Source organism: Tigriopus californicus, chromosome 2 (assembly GCF_007210705.1).
Source record: "Tigriopus californicus strain San Diego chromosome 2, Tcal_SD_v2.1, whole genome shotgun sequence".
Taxonomy (NCBI): Eukaryota; Metazoa; Arthropoda; class Copepoda; order Harpacticoida; family Harpacticidae; genus Tigriopus; species Tigriopus californicus.
In genome coordinates, this window is record NC_081441.1 from 745,568 (window position 1) to 764,790 (window position 19,223).

Consider the following 19,223-nt stretch of genomic DNA (forward strand, 5'->3'; position numbering starts at 1 on the left):
GTATTCCGTCGTCATAACAACATAAGACGATCTGTGGCTTTTTTTCAGAAGGACAAAGTATTTTACATCAATAAATTATTTTCCTTGCTCTGTGACGACATTTTAATTGAGTACCATTTTCAATCAACTCACTAACTCCCACAACAATTATTAGTGCGTGATGAAGTTTGCTTTAGTAAGATCATGATTTATGACCTAAAGGAATAACGAATTAGCAAAGAAGTATCTATTTCCTGAAATGTATATCAAGACCAATTTAAAGTCAGGAAACAGTTCAGCTGATTTTCCAAAGAAAATTTCTTGGACAAATACATATCAACATATGTCTGATGACGTCATATTTTTTTTATTTTTTATTTTTCTAAGAGGTGCACCTTTGATTTTGAAACACTTCTTCAAGGTAACTTATTTGCTTTTAAGCAGAATTATTTGTCCGACATTTCACTTAAGAATATGGAACATTTTCACTCTTCAACATAGTATATAAGCATTACTTTTACATTGAAGCAATCCAGCTATTGCTCTTGTTGTTGCTTTTAAACTTTTTACTGTTTCAATTGACCTTTTTATGAGCTTTGGAAAGGGTTTTGCACAATCTTACTATTTTTGTTTTCTTCATCTTTATTGAATGAAAAATAAGGCAATGACCTCCCCCCAAAATGTTGCGATCTATCAAACATATCCGTTTCAATATCCAAATAGAGCGGCCGATTGTCAATCATGAAACGTATCTACCAACAAAATGGCAGAGAAATTATTTCACCAGCGTTTCGAACCAAAAAAATTCAGTTTATCTAAAACTACAGAAAATATATTTGGTCAGACATCTTGGGCTTCATTTCTATGGTTGGACACCCTTTTGAAGCGTTGTTTGTGGTCTCACTCCATCGAACCAAGTTCAAGCTACAATAGTTACTCTTGGCTTGGGTAGCCATCACGATTTCCAGGGTCTTCCCAAAAGCGACTGGCAAGTTGGCGATAACATTATTAATGTGGCACATTTGTGGGGTTCAAGAAGAGAAAGAGGGGGATTGGAGTGAATATCGACGGATTAGTGCAAATCACCCATGAAGGGAGAGAAAGAAGTGCTTATCGTGGACTCTTGAAAGGACACAATCCAAATGTGACTAGCTTCTCTATCTTTCACGAGAGGCGGCTCCATTGCTTGTTTCATCCGTGCAAACGAGTCCCAGCTCGTTTGTTTGGAATTGTTCCAATGATTTTTGGGGGATAAAAAAAGCTTCTGCACTCCTTGGGGCACGTCTTTTATGAGTCTCACTTTCCCGTCAAAGTATTTTCCACAAATAAGTGGATCGGGCCAAGTAAATGCAGTTTCCGAACCACTAAATAAAAGGGTTATTTGGCTAGATCAGCTACTAAAATGCTTGGTCATGCCAGAGAATTGCCTGTTGTCCCTGCTTACGGTTCTACGGAGACTGCTCTAACCGAGGAAAACACAATCCCACTCAACTTTTGGAAGGATTCTTTTTCTGCCTGGAGAGACTAACTTTGAGAGCAGATGTTAGGCTGGAGATAAAATTGTGTCCTGAAGATACTGTATGTAGTCTGGACTTTTAAAAAGAGACTGAGAAGGAAGGAGGATTGGGTAGGACACCCTTAAGCTTCTCTTTTAACTTGAAGCTTCTTCCTCTTTTTCTATTTTCATCCCAATTCCATGTTCTACGCCCTGTCTTGAAGGGCTTATTTGATCCTTCCTTAGCAACGCTGCTTATATAGAATCTCGCGAATCAATCTGGACAGCGCATTTTTAAGCTGAATACAGGTGCCAGCATTGCCTCAAAGCGTTTTACATTGGTTTAGATTACTCCAAAGGCCGTTGGTTCGAATCTCAATCTTGTAGAGAGTAACCGTCATTTGGCATGGAAAGACACACATGATCGCAATTTTGACCCTTGACTGAGAAGTGCGAGCTGCCGATATTGCATTAATGATCATATTTCCAAACCAGAAATTAGATTGACGGCTTCTGTTACCCATTATTTATGTAAGCTAAAATGCAACTTTCAGGATGATGCCAGATCCCGGAAAAGTTCAGATGTCCCAGTTGAAGTTAGTTAAGCCGTAGTCGATTGACTGTTCCGAAGTCCAAGGGACATCGTTCCCGTCACCGTACATTGAACCCCAAAAGGCTCTTTTGAAGGCTTCTTTTCTTGAATGAAGGGTTTGAAAGCTAGTCAGTTGCCTAAGACTTCATCGGAGAAGGAATGTCGACAACGACTACGTAGCCCGTTCGCTCGCGTCGGGGATGATCTTTTCAAATTTATTCAAGATTTCTCCCGTTCGAATTCATGTCCCAATTTGGCAAAGGTTTGGCGGAATAAAATTTGCACTTGGCCTTCCCATCGAAAGGATACTTACTTCCCCAGGGTCTTAAGGCTCAGTTCATTCATACTCAGGGATTACCTCATTCTGCGGGTTACCCTGATCAGGGCAGATGATTTGAATATGAAACAGACCTTATTGAGTCCTTTTTTGCCTTTCTCCAGACGCCTGGAACTCGAACGAGGATCTTGTTTTGGCCTCACAGCCTTTTTCGGTGGGGCTCTGAATCCTGACTTTTGTCCTCATCGGCTTGGTTGACTGAATTCAGTAAGCCCTAATTGGCCTAGATTTCGAGTCGGATACGATTTCATTCCGACAAGGCTACTTGTAATTCTATTTCGATGCCAGTGTTGCCACTTTGAGTAGAAAACAACGGCTAAGCTCTTGCGAAACTACTGCAATGGCTTTGCTCTTGCTGGACTTAGAGATGAAAAGTAGCGAACCTTGTTGGAGATAGTGGTCCATGCCTTACCGAAGGCCAGATCAGATCGCAATGTTGATGGCGCTATCAGATTGCCTCAAAATGGCCTCATTTTGTCCCCGTTGGCCGCTCGGGTGAGGGAACTTATTTCTATCACACTCGTTGGTTTCTAGTTTGTCCGAGGGAATCGAGGGAACAGATCCCAGTTGAGGTGGAAAGAGGCATTTCTTTCATTGTTCGTAATGCCGCCACTGAATGAGGATTGAAATTCATTTGAAGTCAGTGAACCAAAATGGACGAGGATTGAGAATTGAATGGAACGGACTCTGCTCTAATGGACCTCGCAGTGAATTCCGATCTCGAGGCTCACTTAAAGCTATGAATCTCTCTGGGGTCTCAATTAATTGGGTCAAGTTTTAGAAAGCATAGATGAGAACGCAATTTCTCTGAGCAGAGTTTGGCCTCTCTTGAAACTTGTTACGAGTGAAAGATTGGCTGGATCCTAAAAAAATAAAAAAATAAAAAGCGGCTATAGTCAAAGACACGATTGCCTCTGATCCAATCTATACTTATTTTGTGCTCTTTGACCTTTTTGCTTGACTGGTTTGAGGGGCTCAAGAGCCCTTTGATCATCTATTGTTCAAACAAACGTTCAAAGTTGAACCATATCTGCCCACAGCATTCAGACAGAAGGTTGGAATCGTTTTCAAGTGAAGTAAAGATCTAACTGCCGATCAAATTTTGATATGCTTGAACTCGATCTTGAGGGGCTCTCTGATCAGATATTGATTGGAATGTTCAAAATATCTGTCACATATCCCGACATGTACACCATCGAGTCGAACCCTGCACTTTGGTGGCCTTTGTTGTTGTTCGACTGGTTGACTTACCAGCCAATGGATATTGGATTGGTTCGTTGCTTCTCCCTTCTCCATTGTATGCTGAACGAGTGTTCCTGGGATGGAGGAGGTGAAACTCGAAGAACTAAGAACGAGGGAGAGAGGGAGAGGGGAATCGAAGAATGGGGAATCCATCAAAGGAAACGATGACATTAATATCGCATGGTTCATCCATCCATCTTTGAATTTGAAGGGAACGTAGTAGATCAGTGAGCCTGGAATGAGACCAAACATCGTACGTAGAGATGATGTCGTTTGCAATCACTTTGCCAATTGACCGGCATTTTTGAACTTGGAGGGTTGCCTTTGCATTTGACCATAACCATTGGTTTTTCATCCCGGTGTCGAGCGAATGGGTATCTGTCCTGATCTTGATTGGATCGTTTGGGTTTCCGCGATGTTCCACGAATCCCTCGTTCCAAATGGGGCTCCATGGTGGTTCACGCTTTTTGTGAGGAAGGTGTAAGAACCAGGAAATGAAAGTTGACTGGAACGTTGGTGGGTGGTTGGAGCTACTCTACTACGTACATACGACTGTACGGAGAAAAGAAACCGGGAGGGTGCTCGAAAGGCTGCTAAGACCTTTTGCACAAGAGGAACCAAGAGGGTTGACAAAAGAAAGGCTACGATTCAAAGTAAATCCTTTGGGGATCATCCGTGGAACACGGTCCCAATTGTGAAAAATTTATTAGCTCCAGGGTGGAACACGAGTGAGGAGGATGGATGAGCTCATCTGACGGGTGAAAATTAGCCAATTCCTCCAGATGGGACTCGAAATGAAACAAGAAAGGCCCGCAATTGAGAGGCCGAGAGAGAGTGGGAGTAAAAGAAACTGTCTTGATTCACGAAGCTTTCCCTTCACATTTCCAACATGACGAACTTCTGATTGGTTTCAATCAGAAATGTAAATTTTCATTTCATTTCGCCGGGAGCGCTTCCAAGGAACGGCAGATTATTGAAGCCAAGCACGAAAAGATGCCGATGGAAATGGGCTTGAAAATATTTCAAGGACAAAATGACTCACTCGAGTTGAAGGATCTTGGGGAAAATCAAATTTAGAAGCAGCTATATTCATAATTTGACTGTGGGGCCATTTCGTTTCTCCCCGTTGTCAAAACTTGAGATTTATGAATTCAAGGGAGAGATGGGAAGGCAATTTCAAAACTCAAATGATTCAGCTCTAAGGCTTGCAGGAAGTGGAAACAAAAAAAAGTTCCCTCATCCCCCTTCCTGTATCACCCACCATGTTGCCTTCGTCCACCATATGTACCAGCCTAGGGTCGCTCTCAGATTTTAAGAACCCTTGGTATTCGAGTTTCCTTGAAGTGGTGATAGAAATGATTTTGTCAATGAAATTGAGCATATCTCCTATCCCTTCTCCACAGGGATGGGTTGCCAGATTAATCTTGAACCAAGTCTCGGCAACCCTGAGGTTTCCTTTGGGTAATTAATTTTCATGGCACAAAGGAAATGTGCTCTAAACTTTAAGTTTTCTTTGATGAATCATTTTTGAGCCCGCCTTGTTCCCTAAAGATTTTCGAGAGGGTACGAAAACCCTCGCGCAACGGCTATGCAGCATTAAAACCGTTCAACACCGTCTAATTATTCATTCGCTTTGATCACACATTTAGCACTAAATCGTCAATGCAAAGAGCATCAATGCTGCTTCGTTTGAACATGTAGTTTTGTACTGACGTTTCCATTAAATCTTGCTCCAATTTCATACACTTCCATGTTCCATTTCAAAAGATTCATGATTTCACAGATCAATTTTGAAGATGCGTGCCAGCGCAAAAAAAAATTAGCTGCTTGTCCATACAATTGTTGCCATTATTGCACTAGTGGGGGATACAGTTCATGGAAATGGCCACATAAAATCAAGTACCTCTAATGCAAAGGACCTCTTCCTTCTCTGGTTTTCCAACCACTCGTCATGATCACTTTTCCGAGACCTTCTTGGTTCCATTTGGGTTTTCCAATGAAATATTCTTCGCTGATGGATGTACATTAATATTTCATGCGATTTCGAGACCAGATCCGCCTTTCCACTTCAAAGTTTTCATGTGATCAAACCTGTCATTCCCTCCCCTATTCTGCTCGAAAGCTACTCCTTATCCCTCATTTCTTGCCATTTGTTTTGTACACCATTTTGGAAAACTCAACCATTCGATGCTAACTTTCGTTTCAGATCGTTCCAACGACAATCTTCGAGAAAGGAGAGGATGGTTTCTACAACGCGAGTTTACTCATCAATGTCAAGGAATTGCAATCCAGCGTCCAGGGCCGCTACATTTGCCTGGTGAACAATCCTGATGGGCACGCGTACAAGGAAGTCTTTCTCCACTTGAGAGGTAAACCAAAGAAGAAAGTTCCCAAGGAGTGCATTCGACAGTTTTCCCCTGTTGTAAATTACCACTCCACCCTTCTCATGCTCCAATTTGGCAGCTTCAAGAAGAATTCCTTCCGTTTTTTGGTACTCCCCGCTCTTTAAACGCAGGATTAGTGGGGCCATTTTGGAATGGATTTTTTTGCACTCATTGAGCTTCTCAATGGGCCGACTAAGCATTTCCTCCAAAATAGAAGAAGACACACTCTTGGATGCCAGAGGAGCGATACCCATCCAAGAGGAACTCAAGTTCAACCTTCCCATCCAATGCGATCTTATAAATGAAACAAGTACATTGTACATTATTTCCAGGACAACGAAACTAGGGCCAATTTGGAGGTAGCAATAACCTTAATGCAACTTCTTCATTCATGATACGTTTCTTGGGAAGCTCTCCCGGCAACTACTTGGAACCCAGAATTGCAAAAGTTCTGAGCATTAGCTTTGGTTTAGGGTCTCATCCAAAAGTGGCATATATTGTAGCATTATAGGCTTGAGCTTACTTTAGAGACAGGCTCTTTATGTGGCCAAGAAATACTTCAGTTATCTTCAGTCATCTTCTTGAGCCAGAATGATTTCCCAGGGACTGGGTAGGTCGTTCACTGGCCAAAAATATATCCATTGATAAAGGTTGTGATGCAGAGTTTCTTTCCAAGAAAAGGCCCCTCTTTTAATCCGAACCTGCCAAAACAGTTCCAACCTTTTGAACAATGGGTCTGGAGGAGCCCTCGGAAAGTTTATGTACTTCCGGGTGACCATTTTGTGGGACAGGAAATGACCCTTTGCCCTAATAGTAGGGCAAACACCCCAAAGAGATGGTAGACACAAAAGAAGGGCTTGGTAATACAAGCCTACCTCGATGACCGTATAAAAAGTCATAATATGTACTCGTAAGGGCACCTTGTCTTCGATGTGTGACATCCTTCGTCACTCGGTGTATTTCTTCGGAGACCTTTAGGGAAGCAAAACATGTGAATTTGAAAACCCCACGATATTCCGAATTTTTATTTCTACAAATCAGTTTGTTTCACACGTAAACATACAATGAAGCATTCTCGGAGTGCTCATGAGAGCAAGTTCAATTGTCTACAGTTCTGTCGTTCTATCAAAACCCGAAAAAAATCTAATCCACAAATCTTTCAAGGAAACTGGATCAAGGAATCGTTTTGATAGAAACTCTTTCCGTTGTTCTTGAACATCTTGGTTTACAAATTGAATGAGCTACGACCACGAAATGCCATGTCGAAAAGGGAATGGCAAAGACTGGTAAGAGGGGAAAAGTAATACGTGCTCAGGAAAAGTGGAATGGCCGCAAGGAAATTGAGAACGGTATTGAAGTGCCTGAGGCTGAAGAGGTCAGACGAGAGAAGGATAATGATGATGATGACGATGATGACGACGATACGGACCCTGTGTGCTTTATTACCTATTTCCTTCGGGAAGAAACGTCCCATTTTATAGCCTTATCGAGACGAAAGGTTGTTCCACGTTCCATTTTCAGGTACGTCAAAGTGGCAATCCGGATCACATAACTCCGAGTCAAGGTTAGAGCCAAATCCGAACTCCATTGCCACCCAACAAAACTCGGAGCCAATGTCTGGCAGCATTTCTATGGCCTTGGTGATCTCTGTTCCATTAATCAGTCTCACGCTACTCTGTGGATTACTCTTCTTCGCTTTTTGCGTGCAGAAACCGAATTCAAGTGGGCAGAATAAAGCCAAAGATGGCTCAACTCAACAATTACGAGCGGTACTTCACGTTAATCCACTTAACGAAACCTCTCCGTACGCCACTTCTCTAGTGGATCCGATCTCAGCCAAAACGGGGTCCAATTCAGCAACCGATTGGTTAAACACTTGCAAAACCCTTCAAGGATCACCTTTCCAACCCTTGAGACCTCATCATTGGCGGCCACTTTCCGCTGATAAGGACGAGTACGTGGAAATTGCCCTCCAAGGCTCAGTTAAAATGCCATCTGATCCAAATGAAGAGGAGTGGGTTGAGGTGTCTAATAAGGCCAATCAAACCCCATCCCATTGGGTGTATTCGGACATGATCAGCGGAAACAGCGAGCTCATCTATCCTCTTTTGGACACGGACGGATCGAATTCCAAAGATGGCACTTTCAACACCTATCTCATGGACAACTATTCCTTTCCCAAGGACAACGATTCGGCGCTCTGTTCGGCTTCCACTTCGATGACCAACAGCCCCTTGATCTTGAGGCAACCGAGAAAACCTTATTTGTCGGGGTTGGCTCAACAGCAACGCATCTTGGGCGGGAGTGCTCAACATTTGTACCAAAACACAGGTTGTCGACCAGTTTGTCCAGGATCACCCCTTACAGCCTCCGTGGGGCGTTCTCCGCATCAGAAGCTCACTAATCCCGTCTTCCATCAAAGCAAACATATCAGTTTGAAGGACATTCATCCCGAGTATTTCGCCGTGCTAAAAACCGGCTCTGAACGCTCGATCTCTGATGGAAAATCGAACAACCTGAGACAGGTGTCGACAGACATCTATGCTCGGCCACCTAGTGATCATTTTTACTTCAAAATTCAAGACGGCAAGACTGAATTCTTGTAGAAACTTGGCAAATGTGAATGAAATCAATTTCATCGATTGTACTCTTTTCCAGATCTAGAGACTTAGGAACATGGCAATTGTAATCCGTGATATTACTTATTTGAATTTGCCAATGCTTTGTCAAATGAATATAGTTATGGTTTATCTCGATGAATTAGTGCATAACTCTTTTAAATCTCAATAAGTGCCAGGTAAAAGCTAGCAAATATGATTCAATGCTTAAACAGTTTTGATAATATAAACTTCATGTCTCAAGCCTACCTGTAAATTGGGCTGAAGTCCAAAACCTTGCGAATTAGCAGATGCCTGATCAACCAAGATCAAGTGGATCAAAACAAATTTTCAAGCTTTGAATTGAATTTGTATGCAGGACATTTAATTGAAACCACTTCCCATCGCTTTAGTCCTAAAAATTAACCATTGCTTTGGTTTGAGATGCTAGGACAATTATGGTTCATCGAAACTAGCCATTGATTGCATCGTCCATTTCCCAATTCCATAAGGTAGTTTCCTGTGTGGTACCCGATTGGTTCTCCGTCCTTAAGAGTGGTTACCGTCTAAAAGTTTCCTTTTTCAGGAAGGTTGGGAAGGGGAACCGAACAAAGGACCTTTCTCGAAATAGGAAGCCGCTTTAACCATTACGCCACGTCTCCTCTCAAAAAGGTTTATTTTCGGTGCTCGGATTTGAACCCACGACATTTAGGGATAACATTCTTGTCTTGTTAGCGCTGTGGCAAGAGGTTACCTTTTAGTACTTGAGTTTGAACCCGTAACAACAGGGGAGAAGATTCTGGCCTCTTTGATTGTTGAATTAGTTTGGTCAACTGCTTAACGTAGCGTTGCGATTAACAAGATGCAAAAAAATGAAATGGGTTACACAGTTACCCTTTAGAGAGGTTAAGAACAAAAGCAGGAAGTTCTAGGCGAATTTTGACTATTTTTTTACAGAACATAACAAGACCTTGTTGATTAAGAAAGGGTTCAGGTGCTCTGAGTCAACAACTATTTTACCTAATATTTTGGCCATGTCCGAGTACCGAAGCAATTTTGATTCGAAAGCCAAGAGATTTGATCTTGAAACGTGGCTAAATAAAATGTACAGTTGGGATCCAAAAAGTCTTCCATGAAGGTCTTGGAACAATTGAACCTAAACGCATTCAACACGGGCACTGGGCGAAGAGAACCCGGAAGAACATGGCCAAGGTTGACGTCCTTGTGGATTTGGTCTAAAGGCGCGTTCCTAAGACTAAGAACTCTAAATAAAGCTTCTTGACTCCAGCCAGGTCAGAACGAGAATCATTTATTCATTTCCAAAACGTATGCGTAAGCAAATCAATTAGCATGTTAAAAACGCAGAGTCGAACCAAAATAACCACGCGCCACATAACATCCCCCTAGATCGTGACCCAGTCATGATCGATGATGAAAAAAAACTTAGCAGGACGTACGTTCCGAATCGTTTCAGAGATACCTAAGTAGCATTTGGGGATGCAATGATGTTTTGTTTTTGATCGAACTGGATGGGCAGGGGTCACTTGAGATTGTTTTTTTTTGGAGGTCGACCACGGCGTGTTGGACAAAGGACGGCTGGAGGTGTGTCACTCTCGATCACTGCAGGCTTCAGTCTATGTACACTAGCAAATGCTCGAGAACCACCCACGTCAAGCACAAAATATTTGTTTGCCCGATCCAGAACGCGATACGGTCCATCATATGGACGACGTAATGGGCCACGGTGAGCGTCGCCGAGGAAAAACAAATTCCGCTTTTCGCAAGTTCGTTGGGATGTAAAAATGTTCTTGATTGTGATGTGAGGGAGGAATTGGCGCAAACTGTGACACCCGTCGGCGCACATTTTCCAATTATTGTGGGTAATTGTCATCTGGAGGTTGAGGTGGGATAAACTCCGATGGTAAAAGCAAAGTTGTTCCCTAAACTAACTCCGCCGCCCCAAATCGGCCTTGGGCAGCGTTCAAAGGCCTAGGAGGACCCAGGGTAGTTCCTTTGCCCTGTCTGGGCCAGACAATCGAGCCTTCAGAGAGGCTCAGGTCAGGTCACGGTGAAACTATGACTACTATTTTATTGTTTCATTCCTTCATTTTTACCACCATTCTATTTACGGTGATTACTGGAACCGAAATCTAGTTGCTTTTGGCAGGTACACAAGCTTTCAGCCATTAAAAATATAATCTAAGAAGTGTCATGATATATAGTTTGTACGGGCTTAACAACTAAGAGTCCTTTTGAACAATGAGATAAAAGAATATGGTGAGAAGTTTTTTGTTGCAAAGCTCTTGTACCTTATTAATTCTGAAGGATGGCAAACTTGAAGAATTAACACAAAGTTGTGTTGACAGAAATATATATGATACATTTAAAAAGAGGTACTTCAATGGGCTTTTTCAAATGCATTTCCTAATCAAAAGACCAAACAGCACGAAATTCACACCCATCATTCATATGAATTCAATATGTATCAAGGGTAAACTGATAATTCTTTGGTTTTCTTCATTTATTCTACTTTTTTGAAGAACATTATGATTGATTTGGTAATAGGCCAGGTCACCACCCAGGACAACAACTTTACAGTTTAGGCTCAAAATATGGAATGGGGTCCCAAGACCCAATTACAAACACTTTACTTTAGTTAATAGAAAATAGGAGTATGGGTCCCCTAGTTGGGGTCTCAAGTTGGAAACAGGTTGCTGATGACCGTCTGGGGAAAGAGTTGAAATACCCACTGGCTTTTTACAACATTTGTGGAAACTTTTAATGCTGTCTCCGGGTGACATGAATGTCGTTGACAATGTGGGGACTAATGGCCAATGAAATGATTCATCTTGGTATGTGTTCTGAGAGCAAACAAACTTGGTTTGTCAGTCACATCAGTTATCACAGAAGAGCAAGGGACAACACTTTTGAAGGAAATATACAATTGATATTCTATTACACAGATTCACAGACAGGCACGCTGAGCGGCACTCACTCACAAATACTCGCTGCGTGCCCAATCATATGTAAATAATCTCAACTTGTTCAGGCTGGTCAAACTCTTCCTTAGTTTCAATGAATCCACATCAAACTCCCTAGGTTGCTTGCATTCACAAGTCCTGATGACAAATGTTTGGTCTTTGGATGGCCAAGACCTGGGAAATAAGGGTGGGCGGTCTCTGGTCTGCAAAAAGTAAGGTTGTTTGGGTCACAGTTGGGGACAATTTGTCACCAATGAAGGATCATTGATGCCTTTCTCTTCAGTTTTGAGTCCTATCAGGATCTTGTGACACGATGTTTTCAAACGTAGAGCAGACGATCAGAGGATATGGGATTTGATATTTTCAATGGCTCTAATCCAATGAGAGGGGACGGGTCAGGTGGTCCAACTTCTTGAAATGGTTAGACAAAATGGTAGTGAGGTCAACCCAAGGGCGGTTCATTGAGTAGTAGTCACACACAATGATTTATAAGCGGATTTCAGTTCAGATTTCATAGGACCAGAGCACGGTTGCTTCAAATTTAGCCCTTTCAATGTCTCGAAGCTGTTGATTTATAGGGTAACTATGTGTCCAGGGTAGAGCCAAGGGACCTTGATAGAGCCGTCCTTGGCTCAAGTCCACCCCTAAGTAATCAAAACACGGTGCTAAAATCCATTAATTTAGAAAAATGGACGAGGGGAGCAAAATGGTATCGGGCATTGAATACAGCAAGACCAGGACTAGTAGAATATCGATAGTACGAGGGAATCGTTTCACTCTTCATTTTTGGGCTTTATTCATGTTTGAAAATTTACTGTTTTCTAATGAAAGATGGACTTCCTCAAGCTGTTGCAAATCAGCTTGTTGTTCAGACCTGCCATTTGCAGCATTTCCCAAGATGTACGTGTTAAGTGACAAATGAAATTAGTTGCCATGATTTTTTCCATAAGCGTATTGCCTGAAAGGGTAAGTTAAATCTATAATACTTTGATCCCCATGAGTTGAAAATGATTTACCCTTTGCAGCATTTCTGGCTTAATCACAAATGTGAAAGCTCGTTTCTGACCTTAACGTACCTAAAGCGACATAGCTGGGTGACTTTGAAGATCGAGGAACAATGGTCAAAAGAGTTTTCTTGCGACGTTCGTATTCACGAATGCTCCTGCCGCCCATTTGTCTGTCACTACCAAGACCTTCAGCTTAAAAGATTAAAAGATTCTACATACCAATGTGCTGCTTCCTGTCACTCACAAGTGATTGAAGTTCAACCAGTGCTACCCGATACAACCAATTCATGGTTGGCCTGCCCAAACACGATCATGTTCTTTGATTAGACTTGGATCAAATTATTAGCCTTTGACCTAAAACATTCTGTATGGGTCATATGTGAGCTAACTGAGGAATCTCAATCATTGAATCTATATTGTTTATTCTTATATAAAGTTCTTTATTCTTTATCTAGTTTCATTCTCTTTGCACTCAATCCTAGTGCCATGTATTAAAAGAGTACAACGGTGATGTCATAGCACCATTGCAATTAATTTTGAAATTAATTTTTAATTCTGTTCCAAAACATTGAGTTTACATATCCCATATCCAAACCAAAAAGCACATTTTTGTAAATGATTATGCTTTTAGGGTTAGTTCAAAGGCTTAATTTACTCTTCAGGCATACTTATCTGCAATCACAGCAATACCAGATTTAAACTAGGTATATTTAAATTGAAATATGCCAAGTGGCTCAACAGCTGGCATTTGAAACATTCAAAATCTGTCACCTCAGCCTAGTGAGAGTACCTTGAGGATTCGTGAACTCATATTTGGATACTATATATTTGGATTAGTAGATATTCATTTTTACAATACGACATGCACTGAAAATTAGTGTTTGGCATCACACCCAAAATCGAAAATGCTACATGTGCGGTGACAGTGCCCATTTAAAGCCAAACTGTCCGTCCATATCAATGGAGTCTCTTTGGCGGACCACGTTTGTTCGCCAAGAAATGAGTCGGTCATGATGGTAGCTGACCCATAAGACTGATTTATTATCCGGAAAAGGTTGTATTTATAGGAAGGAAAAGAGCATAAACGCGATCAGGAGAAAGCGGTAGGTGGCGAGCATGGCAGGGTCGCTACAGGACTCCCCTCAGCTTGCGAGTGGGAGTTTTTATTCTTGCCAAGGAGATTGTTCATTGCACGGAGGTATCCAACAGATGTGTGCAGTCTATTTTCATGGGGTTATGCTAGCACTGGTTTACCTATCCCCAAGTGCCAATAATGATGACAAGCACCAGGCCCTCAACAACTATCTTGCTGGCATTCAACAACACGCAATTATAATGGGTGATTTCAATCATCCCAAAGTTGACTGGAAAATGATGTCTGGGAAATCTCAGAGTGACGGCCGGTTGTTGAGATCTTTAAAAAATTAAATTTTACACAATTAGTAGATTTTCCTATTCATGATCAAGGTGACATCCTTGACCTTGTCCTCACAAAGGAGCCAACAGTGGTGAGCAGTGCTGCCAGATGTGGTGATTTATCACCAAACTGGTGATTTTTCAAGTAATTTTGGGACAAAATTTTGCTTCTGATGATTGGTGATTTACAGCAAAAAGTATCTCGAAATCTGGTGATTTTGAAAAATCCGAAAAATTCAACTTTGGTTGGCTAGGGTTGGCTAAAATAGGAAATCTTGTTTTAAAAAAGTACACATAGGTTTGAAATAGATTGTAAACATATTACAAACCCCCTGCTTAATGTTTTCCATCAATCTGAAATAGCTCTTTTATCTTTGCAATTTTTTAAGATACTCTAATTCAAATATTGGAATTTACTTCTGTTTGATTAATGAACTTCTCCTTTAAAAATCAGGCAAATCTTGACGTTTTCTCGTGATTTTTGTGGTAAAAGTGGTCATGAGGTGGATGGTTAGTTTCGAAAAATTGACTTACCAGTTCTTTTATGAAACTTGAAAACCTTTCTTTTCTTAACAAAATTGTTCTGCAATACACTTGTTAGGCTTTGGCATTATTGCGTTTAGTTTATGAACTGAGATTTATCTTTTTCACAAAATGTTAATAATGTGCAAAATGCTGATCAGTTTAGGAATAAGCATGGACAAGGCAAGATCTGCACGCTAGGGATAGCAGGTTCAAATCCCAACGCTGGAAGATATCGTGATATAATTTTCCTTTTCATCTACGTGTTGCTTGATAGGGAAGGCAAAAGCAGCCCTTACAACCTCCAGAAGGTGTTGGTGCCTATGTTTTGAAAAGTTTATTTGCAAATTTCGGTCGATTTTTTCATGCAAATTTGCTGTCAATAAAGATCATATTATTATTCAAATTTTGGCCGGCCCTATAAATAACAACAAAGCTCATGAAGTGATTGCATTTAAATATTTGGCTATTTTTCTTTGGAGCCCCAAAACTCTGGTGATGAAACTGGTTATTTTTGTCAAAAGTTAGGTGATGATCGATCCATTTCATCTGGCAGCACTGGTGGTGAGATACGTGACGGCAAGGGCAGAAATGTCCATAAGCTATCATACCCCATTCGAGATGTCATTTTATGAAACATCTAGGTGAGACAACTCTAAGCAATTGGTTCCGAATTTCGCTCGAAGATGCAGACTACGGTGTGTTTGGTGCAAGGTTAGTGCAATCTTGGCCATTCCTACAAGAAACTAAATTTGTATCGTCAGCATAAGAAGAGAGACTAGCAGTAATACTAAGCTTTTGAAACGGGACAACGAATATTATAAAAAGGAGGAGCCCTAAGATGGAGCCTTGGGGAACACCTGACTTGACATCATGTATGTCAGTAAGAGATTCCTTGACCTTAACAATTTGCTTCCAATCCTGAATGAAGCTTCTTATCCAATTGAGAACCTTGCCTTGGATCCAAGTGTCATAAGTCCATTCAACGAAAGGCCATGATCTACTTCATTAAAGGCCTTGACATCAAGATAAACAATATCAACTGACTCTGTCTCTCTAGTTCCTCAATTATCTACTCTATGTGTTCAATCAGTGGGGTAACCGTGCTAGAATGCGCTCGGAATCCATGCCGACTAGACAAGGGGACAGTTTTTGAAAATTTCTACTTTTTTTATCGTTTTCAGGCATACCAGGTTTTTAATGCTTCCATAAACAATAAAACTAAAGTTGTTCCTTATGATTTTTTGAGCAGGAAAATACCAAGATGTGCTTGGGTATTTCCATCAAAACTTTAATGGGCTTTTGACCACTGTGTGCTCTAAAGATGAGTCTGTTGAGATTAGCGAGGCTTGAACGATCTTGAAGTCACAGATCAAGATGCTTTAGCAGCCATCAGGGACTTGAGGCCTTCAAGTTCTCCTGATCCTGATGGTGTGACATCTCAGTTTCTGATGAGATGGTCACTGGTTCTTGCTCCTGTTTTCTCGTACTTAATGCGTTGCATCTTGGATCAAGTCAAGTTTCCATCTTCCCTGAAGTTGGCTCGTGTTGTCCTAATTTTTAAACGGGTTGAGATAAATCACTCCCCAATAACTATGGGCCAATTTATCTCATTTTGAATATTACAAAAGTGTTGAAGAAGATCATAAACTAATAACTGGTAGATTTGCTTGAAGTCCATGATGTCATTCCTCCTAGTCAGCATCAGTTCCAAATGCATTTTAGTACGTTTACCTAAGTGATTGAACATATTATTCAAATGCATCCAAATAATGCAAATAAAGTTGGCAAAAAATGCAATCATTGATGAAACTGAGAGAGCAAAAAAAGGGAAAGAAATATGCAAAGTGATACAAGAAAGCACCTATTTTCAGTTCAATTTTTGCTCTTTTAAAGTGCCAGTTCCAAAATAATGATAAAAGAAAATTCCATGTTAAGCTGAAATTCAAAAGCACGCCAAAAGAGGATGCACAAATTTTTTCTATAAGCACTCTACTCCACTAATGGTTATAACTGGTCTTATCTTTTCGCTTAAAGCTTGTGTCATGGCAAAAATTTTGTGCTTTAGTCATGCATCAACTGTGTTGGGCTTGGAAGTAAACATACCCCAGGAACGGAAATAAATCTTTCTTTCATTAGATACTGTGGCCATGTGCTAAAAAAAGTGATGTACTGTACTTGGAGCAATTGCTTTTGAAAGCTGAGGAGACGTAATCTTGAATGGTTGTGCTCTCCAAAAAGCAAGATAGTCACGCCATTTAGGAAAAAGGCATTTGAAAAAAAGCAAATATCATGAAATGAGTAAAAGATAATTAAAATAACAAGAAAAAGTGGTAAAAAACTGGCAATGGGAAAAACTCGATTTTTGAGCAAAAATGTAACGAAATGCAAAATACACACAAAAAACACAAAAAAGTGCAAAAATATTAGAAGTTAAAAATGATGCAATTTTATTTTTTAATAGCCCTGCTGATCAGCATTTTGAACGTCTTTGATATTGCTTGATAAAAAATCTGAGTTTAACAGCAACATATTGATAATATTAGAGGGCAACTTTTTCAGATATGTATTGTTATGAAGTTGAGTTTCATTACATGCTAGGGATAAAATTACATTGTCCTCAAATTTCTCAGAATTTATGGTAGGCCAATTGTACCGCCGGATTAAGATAAGCCAACTGTTCGAGACCCTATTGATAAATCACCAAGAAGAAGTATGAGATCCAAGAAGAAAACTGTTGAATTTTCGTTTTAAGTTGTTAATCAAATTGTTATCATTATCTCAATTAGATTCGGGGAGGTGTATTGTCTGGCTTTCTCTTTGAATCAATGCTTCGTGCTAACCGATTTTTGGTTCTGACTACTACTAAGTGAGGGGCAGAAAAAGTCAGGAGTTAAAAGTGCATGCATCCATCTTACCGTAGGAAAAAAAGTGTCAGTTTGTCTCTTTTGTATTGACTTACTTAATGGTGTGGAACGATGCATCTATAATGGATACCATTTCGGAATTTATTTGAGCCCCAGAACTGCGGAGAACGAGTACCTAAGACGTCATCAATGCAGTGATGCCAATATTCTTACACTTCGGACACCCGGAGAAAATAGTAAGCTGCAGCGAGTCCCAATCTCGTGGAAAACTCTATGGACGTTACCCAGTAATAAAAATCCACTCAACAGTTGCTTTTGCCAAAGCTGTCATTTGAAGCTGCCATGAAACAAAATCAGGGTTGGCTAAAATATGGTCTAACTATGCCAAATAATTAAGCCAGGTTCTTCGTCTCTTGAATTTTTGGGTACTACTGGGACAGGCTTGGGTGTTACAAATCGTGGTTGACATTTATTTGAATGAGGGGTCTTAAAAACTAAAAAAATGTTTTCGATAAAATAAAAATCATCAAAACGTCTCCTTCCAAGTGCAATTAAGAGCGTCATGTCCAGCATCGCATAGGTCTCCATCAGTGAGTGTGGTTACAATGAAAAAGTTTCCTTGAGAAAGGTAGATTTGGAGATTAGAGTTGAGACAGGTAAAATATCAAAACTCTGATATCCAAGTATGTATTGAAATCTTTTTTCCCCTAGCTCTAGAATTGCTCAATGGTTTTAAGACTGGCATCATGCTGAAGGCAGGATGACTCGTTAGTGCTCAAACATAGTGCCGGGTCCAATCTGATTGAATTCACACCATCTGTTGTACAATTCCGATACGTATACGTGTTCTAAAACCTGACCTGGGCTTCAAACATAGGATATGATATTTCATTTGAAAGAGAATTGGACACACTATAAAGTAACTATTTGCAGTAACAATTTAAAATACTGTTAGACTCACAAATCGGATGGGGTAGTATCACACTTTGAGCACTTCCATTCGGCGTTTTCATCAACTTCGTCCTCTTCCAAATTCGCACAAATACAATGAATCCACAACAGACAGTAATTACATTGGATGTAACCGATAAGTTTCTTTCCATGTCAAAGGCCTGGCATTGTCCACATTTCCATATATCACAAGCTTCTTCATATAGTTTGAGAAATCGCTTTTCGTCCTCACCCAATTCCCTGGCATGCTTACAAACATCGCTCTGTTTTAAAGAGACAGCAAACATCCAGCAAGTTTGATCCAATGGTGATTCGAGGCATTCATTTAGCAGACCAAATTGTAAGGTCTTGGGTTGGATTCGGTCTTTAATCTGCTGGCCCCTTTTTTTGGGCTGTGGAAACACCGAAGGGGCACGCTCCTCTTCCTCTTGGTATCTAACTTGGGAAACGCTGACTTTATTGATTTTGAGGAATTGGTAACGGAATCGATTTTTCCCAGGATAGCTCTTCTTTCCTCCAATTCAATCTCTTGGTCAATCAGCCTATTGCAGAGCTTCGCTAGACTTTGCTGCACTTGCCGTTGGAAACCCTTTAAGAACAAAATATCAGTTACAAAACGAAATTCTTGATTACAAAGGAACATCTGGAAGTAAAATTGCAATAAAAAATAATTTGTTCCTCTGATTGTTATCACCTTACTAAAGTATAATATGAGAATGCTTTTACACAATTTGAAACTCCCGATTATTTCACCTGAGTGTTCTGCAAGTAAGGTTCATATGTTACGTCTCTCCCAAGGGAATATCAAGTACTTGATTAGCCTACCGCATTTAAAATAATACTGGTAATATTT

At 40.6% G+C, this 19,223-nt stretch overlaps 1 protein-coding gene across 1 annotated transcript in view; it reads left to right on the forward strand.

The window, feature by feature from the left end:
* The window catches only part of LOC131893564 (uncharacterized), a 37,360-nt gene extending 28,575 nt beyond the window's left edge, over positions 1 to 8,785 (forward strand). The window contains exons 6-7 of the mRNA XM_059243619.1: positions 5,852 to 6,014; positions 7,551 to 8,785. Of these exons, the coding sequence (XP_059099602.1) occupies positions 5,852 to 6,014; positions 7,551 to 8,635 (1,248 nt within the window). The 3' untranslated portion in view covers positions 8,636 to 8,785. The remainder of the gene's footprint in view (positions 1 to 5,851; positions 6,015 to 7,550) is intronic.
* The last annotated feature ends 10,438 nt before the right edge of the window (positions 8,786 to 19,223 follow it).